The 6,424-nt window shown below is 53.5% G+C and overlaps 1 protein-coding gene across 1 annotated transcript in view; it reads left to right on the plus strand.

Moving 5' to 3' along the window:
* HPS4 (HPS4 biogenesis of lysosomal organelles complex 3 subunit 2) overlaps positions 1–6,424 on the plus strand; it is a 15,344-nt gene that overhangs the window by 3,625 nt on the left and 5,295 nt on the right. The window contains 5 exon segments of the mRNA XM_009634735.2: positions 1,302–1,374; positions 2,081–2,114; positions 2,750–2,846; positions 3,328–4,091; positions 4,094–4,245. Of these exon segments, the coding sequence (XP_009633030.2) occupies positions 1,302–1,374; positions 2,081–2,114; positions 2,750–2,846; positions 3,328–4,091; positions 4,094–4,245 (1,120 nt within the window).

Consider the following 6,424-nt stretch of genomic DNA (forward strand, 5'->3'; position numbering starts at 1 on the left):
AAGAACGATGTATGAATGTGATTCTTTCCCCTTCGTGTACTCTTTGCAGTCTTGCAAACACAGCGCATGTGTGCGTGTCTGTATTTATGTATTTTTGACTGACTCGTTGGCCAGGACCGCTGTCTGTACTGGTAGAAAGTGCGCAGAACAATGAGCCAGAATTTCCCACAAAAAATGCTGGTTTCTTCCAGACGGTCATAGCTGAAGGTGCTGCAGGTGTGGCACTGAACGACATCAAGGAAAGCCTCAAAGGCACCCTTGAAAGACAGGAGGTGGGGGATTCTGAGAGTTTCTTGGCCATAGCTTCCAAGCACCTTTTCCCTTTGGCATAGACTGTTCCTTTTACGAGCCCTGGAAATACACCACAATGTGTGCATCTTCCCAGGTCTGGCAGAAGCAGGCCAGGCATTTTTAAGGGAAAGATCTCGTATGTGCAAGCAGGACACTGAGCACGAGTCGCTGCAGCACCTTAAAGCTGGCACGTGTTGCAGTGGAAGTGGACGTCTGGCTTGAGAATGGAGCCTTGTCCTGCGTCTGCCCATCACCAGTGCGTGTGCGTCTCGTTGTATCGCTGCTCTGGTAGAGATTTTTTTTTTTTTTTTTTTTTAACCCCCCCCCTTATCAGAATTCTCTGAATTCTGAGTCTTACTACAACACTGCAAAGGGCGTTGTAATTGAGTTAAACTTCTCCTGCTTTAGAGTCTTTTGGAGAATCTCCAGACTGGGGATCCCAACAAGGCTTAACCAGAAAGACCTTTGGAAGCCCTGTCCAAGGGGCCTGTGCTGCAGTAATTTGAGTGCTAGTCTTTCCAAATCTTCTCTGCTGCCCCCAGCTCTCCATGGGGTGGCAGGAAGCCTGCATGGATCGGTCTGTCTTAGGTCTTGACTCAGCAAAACCAGATTTGTTGGTCCAAAGTAAATGCCAGCAGGCGGTTTTCCTGAGTTTGGAGTGGAACTGACCCAAAGAAAATAGAAAACGAGAGCCCTGATGGTCACCCAGCTTGTGTTCCCCTTGTCTGGCAATGTGTCAGCTCCTGCCCATGTCTGGGGCTGACCCTTCAACCCTTGCAGAGTGTCTGGCAGGAGCGGGAGAGGTGGGTGCAGTAGAACCTTAGAGGCTCCCCCCAAGATCGCCCAGCTGTGAAATGGGGCCCTCGGCACTGTCGGCTCTGCTCAGAGCACGAGGGGAAGTCTCACGTGAGCACTGCTGCTGGCTCTGCCTGTCCTGAGTGCTGGGCATCCACGGCTGAGCCCCGGGAAATGGAGCTCCGGTCACGGATGACTTTGTTTTGTCCTTTTAGGATTGTGAGCACCCAGCTGCCACCTCCTCTCACTGCCAAAGTTCTCCTCCAAGGCAATGAGTCTCCGGGCCAGGTATGTTGCTAAACACGCTGCCCGCATGCAGATACCCGCTTCTGAGGATGCGGTGTGGGGAGCTCTTGTCACAGAAATCTGAAGTGTGCCATTACTGGGAAGGACAAATATTGATGCAGATGCTAAAAGCTTTTGTTAGTTACGATTGAGTAAGGTTTCAAGACTTCTGCGCTAGGAATTTGCTTTTTGCTTTTGGTCTTTAGGTTACTGAATCCGTGAGTTCTCATGTATGTGATGTTTTGATTGGCTTTTTACCCAAGTTCAGGTATTTGCTGTTAAATATACACGCAGTGAATGCCTGAAAGCGACAAATAGATCCATTTTCGTTTGCATTAAAATTTGTCAAAAGTAATTATTTTTGTGGTTCAAGATCTACAAAAAAGCCATCAGGATCCAGCTACGAAGGATGACTCTGGTTGAGCGAACCAAGTTTTTGTGCCCTGAGCAGGCAGTAGTGGCAAATCGTGGTATTTGTCCTTGCTTTTGGGAGTACTTTGGTTCTTGGGAAGCCCCCTTGACTCCAAGGGCTACCTAAGGAACAAATCACTGCCCGGCATGGTAAACCAGTTGCAGCGTCTGCTGAAGGGGATGGTCTGGGGTCTGCTGTAGTCGCAGGGAGGCTGAGGAGGCTGGAAGAGATGTCCTGGTGGCACTGATGGCAAGTGTTGAGTCATGCCACAGAGCTGATTCTTGGCTTTTCTTTCAGAGTGAGCCTGGAGGTGAGGAGCAGCGGGAGCCTGGTGAGCATCCAGCTGCAGAGTACTGGTTGCCAAGTGCACAGCAGCAGCATATGGGCAACCCTCCGGGGGCTGCGTTCTCTGCAGTGAGAGCATGAGCTGGTTCTCTGGGATCCATGTCAAAGCTCCTGCTGGATGCAGGAGTATATCCCTGAGGGTGTTGCTGCCACTAGTCAGCATGTGCCAGTGGGTGTTGTGTAATCAGAACTAGTTCCTTCCTTTGGCTAAGCAAAGGAGTTTGCTCTTTTGGGTTTAATTGTCAGTTCTGCAGATTCCCAACACGCCTGCTTTAATTCCAGTTATCTGTGTGCCTACTTGGCCACTGACGGAGCCCTGAAAACAGATGGCTGATGCTTTCAGTCCAAACCTTCAGTCATCGTTTTTGAGCATCAGTTTATAGATACTAAAAAAAAAAGAAAAATACACTAAGGGAAGATTTAACTGTGTCAGGCATTAAGTGTATGAGGAGGATGGGAAAATGCTGCCTAGTCAGACGTGGTCAGTTTGTGGTGAGTCAGGGTATGAGACGATAGCATGCCTTCTCCTCCTGCTGATGCCCTTGGGCTGATGGAGTCTGGCTTCTGTTCTTTATGCTGGGGCTTGTTAATTTAATCCTCAAACCTCCGTTGCTCTTGCAGATTCTCCGTTGCCGCAGGGTGTCTGTATCATCCCGGTATTCCTAACAGAAGATGAGGTCTCAGTGCTCCGAGACTTTCCCGTGGAGTGGATGACTGGGTAGGAAATCAACCTGACGCGTAGAGAGGCTGTTACAGCACGGGAGCTGACGTGTGGCTCTGCCCTCGCTAGCCCTTGTTAGGGTTTTCTCCGATGCTAACTCCAGCTCTCCCATCCGGCTGTTAAAGCTGCCTGGGGTCTTTCAGGCTGGACAGGATTCCTGGTGTCCCTGTCTCTGTTGTGAAGCAGCCTAAAGCTGAACTGTTCCCCAAGACCAACTGCGATGCTCTGTTGTTTCTCAGCTCGCAGCGCTGCCCTTGTCCTTTTTACGTAAGGGAGTGACATTCCCAGGAGTCTGCAGTGGAAGAGGCCCGTGCTCTTCACCTGCGTTAGACCTCAGCCCATCCTTTTCCGAGGTAGATGCTCTGCGTAGCATAGGTCAGCTGTTGAACGCTACCAGGAGGCGATAGTGTTATTAGGTATGTAATAACTCCAAACACATCCTACTCAGTAGTTTAATCAACTTGTCATCTCCCGCTAGGTCATCCATGTCCCCAGCAAGCCCTAAAGGAGAGAAGAATGCTCTCCGCTCCCAGGCAGTTTCAGAATCAACAGGAGATTATGAAAACCAAGACCTGAATAATATCTCTGTGCAGGAGTCCCCTGAGCAAGCGTCAAGCACAGCTGCACCAGAAGACGCTGTGCAATCAGGCAGCCTTGCAAACACGGGTCCTTCGAAGGGCTTCCCCAAAATGGAAGCCAGTGCAAAGAATTCTCCAACTACAAAACCGAGCAGCCCAGTAAGCAGAAGTTCCGAGCTCAGTAGAAAAGCATTCTTCCCATTAGAGGGGGACACGAAGCAGCTGCCAAGCCCTTCCAAGCTCCACACTGCTGAGTGTGCTCAAACTACAGCTCCGTATCTGGAAGGCTTTTACTTCCCAAACCCTTACGCCCAGGAGCAGGAGAGTCAGAGCGTGGGGAAATCCCTTGTGGACTCTGGTGCTGAACAATGCAGTTTCCAGGGTTACCCCACAACCAGTGGCAGTCCAGCTATTTGCTCTCCTGCCCAAGAGTTGGGCAGAAGGAAATCAAGTGGAGAAGACGAGCAAGGGACTATGAGCCAAGATAGCATCTCTGGAGAAAGCAGCAGTGCAGCTGGTGGCAACGTGCGGGGTTTGGATTGTCCAGCCCCTCTACAGTCAGGGCTCCAAAGCAGGAGTCAGCCGCCAGCTGTAGAGGCTCAGGAGAGCCTGCCCAGTGACCCAGCAGAGAACACACACCGTCCCAGGCGCGGGGAGAGCCTGTGGTGGACGGGCTGGGAGCCCAGGCTGGTGTGGAGTCCGACGAGGAGTGCAGACTGGTTAAAATGAGCTTGTATGTTCACTGTATTAAGGGGCTCGTGCTCTCCCTGCTGGCTGAAGATCACCTCCGAGAGGACCAGAGCTCCGCTGAAGATGTGGTAAGTGGAAAGCTGCTCCCCGCCTGCAGGTACGCTCCCTGCTGCCCGCCCGGTGCTGGGGACAGGGGTTACACCTGAGGCGTTGGATCGCGCTTCCCGTCTCTTTCCTCACCTGCTCCGTGTTGTGCAAGGCAAAGCCATTTGGCTTAGGGCTCGGCACCACCACCAAAGCTGCGTGGGAGGTTGTTCGCAAACGTAAGGCAGCGAGCCCGAGAGGTGAGAGCGTTGTCTCACAGGCGACTCCTGTTGCCTGTTGTTGTCTGACAGTGCCAGCGCCGGAGCGGAAAGTGTAGGTGTGACCGTCAGACAGCTCCGCGGGCTGCCAAAGGCCTGTGCTGGATTTGGGATTTGTTGGGAAACCCCGTCAGTTTTGTAGTGCTTTTTGAAAAGCAAGGTTTGTTCTCTGTTTAACCTTCACTTTGCGTGTCACAGCTTCTCACTCTGGAAGCTCCAGGGAGATGTGTCTGGCAGCAAGTCCCGAAGCGTTTCCGTTCCACGTGAAAGTCTGGCTGTCTGCGTCCCCAGCCTGCTCCTCCCTGGCACTGCTCTCCGGGGGCCGGAGCGAAGGGTGCCATTTGGGCACTGCAAATAGGTGCTGTGCCCGAGCAATCCCCGTTTACTCTGCTGCAGGATTTGCTTGGGTGTGCAGGCTTCCCTGCCAAGCGTTGCAGTGCAGCTAATGGGGCTGCGGGGGAAGGACCTGCCGGCCCCCGGCGTTTCCCGGTGAAGCATTAGTCTGCAGAGCTGCTGCCTGGCCTCTGCTTCTCTACCAGGGAGCTGAGTCAAAGCTGCAGAGGCCCGTTTGATATGCCAGTTGCCATAGGAACAACCTAATTTCTGTAACCGGCAGACTGCAAGGTGGAGGGAAGCTCAGGCTAACGCTTGCTCCCAGCGTTAGCAGAGCCTCAAGGTTACTCCTTTTACTTCCGAGCTCTGGGACTCGGAGGCTGTGGCTGTGACCCCCCGTAAGCAGGGGGATGCCACCTCCGCACAGCATGTGAGGGTCGGCGTGCCCAGGAAGGGATTGCTGCACAATCCGGAGGTGCAGCCTGGCCTGGCCTTTTGCACCATCCACGGCACGTTGCTCTGTCCCCTTTTTGCTCGTTTCAAGCGGGCGGCTGCACAACGGCCCCCACTCTACCGTGTCTCCTCCGGTTGCGGGGAGAGGGGGGGATGCAGGTAGGTAGGAACTGACGCTCTCGAGAGCCGACGGTCGTCCTCATTGCACAGGTACCTTCGGTTTCCCCCGTTTCCTCCGGTTGCGGCTCGGTCTGGCCGGCTGGCAGCGCAGCTCTGCCGTGCTCGGGGGCGGTGCGGTTCCCGTGCAGCACCCGTGGCTGGAAACCAGCCCCCTGCTCTGCTTCACGTCTGACCTGCCCTGAGAAGGAGCCTCTGAAGGATGCGGCTAGCGCGTGGAACGCCTTGCTGCGGGGGCTAGCCCTGCTAGTGACACACTGCACGTCCTCCTCCCCCCAAACGCCTGGGCAAGGCCAGCGGCGGGCCCAGCCCGGCTCAATCCGTTCAGTTCATTAAGTCTCAAGATCAAATGCATCGCATTTCAGTCCATTTTCCTTTATGTGTTGCCCCAGGGTTGACAAAGCCCTGTTCCGTTCAGGTTCTTCTTTTCCCAAACGTGCTGCTTCCATCTCACATGCTCTTGCTTTGAATCTCATCTTAGCAAAGCTGTACTTGGATTTTAAGTGTGATTGGGTTCTTCTGACTACACCCTTCCCCTGGGTGCAGGTGTTTGTCACCTCTAGGAGAGATGCGCTGTGTGTCCCGCCGTCCCAGGAGGGCGGGTGTTGTTCGAGGAGGTAGAGCCGGGCTCTGCTGCTGGCATCGTGGTGGATTTGAGGCGTAACCTCAGCTTCTCTGTGCCTTTGTTTATCTGTAGATTAAAAATGACCCTCAGCTCTCAGGGATGCTCAAAGCTCAGTTATAATTAACGTTTGTCGAATGCTTTGAGGCCCCCAAATGACACCAAAGAAGGGTAAAATATGCTACTTGGCCAGCCGAGAACAGCAGGCAGCACCGATCATCCCTCTGGGTTTCCAGTACAGGCTTTCCCTGCCGAGCAGGAGGCTTTGCAGGCTCTCGGGGCTGTCTTACCCCTTCATTTCATTGCACAGAAATGCAAACCTGTTCCGTGACCGGCGGGGTCAAGGGCAGGCCAGGCACT

The sequence above is a fragment of the Egretta garzetta genome, unplaced genomic scaffold (genome assembly GCF_000687185.1).
Source record: "Egretta garzetta isolate BGI_Z169 unplaced genomic scaffold, ASM68718v1 scaffold73, whole genome shotgun sequence".
Lineage (NCBI taxonomy): Eukaryota > Metazoa > Chordata > Aves > Pelecaniformes > Ardeidae > Egretta > Egretta garzetta.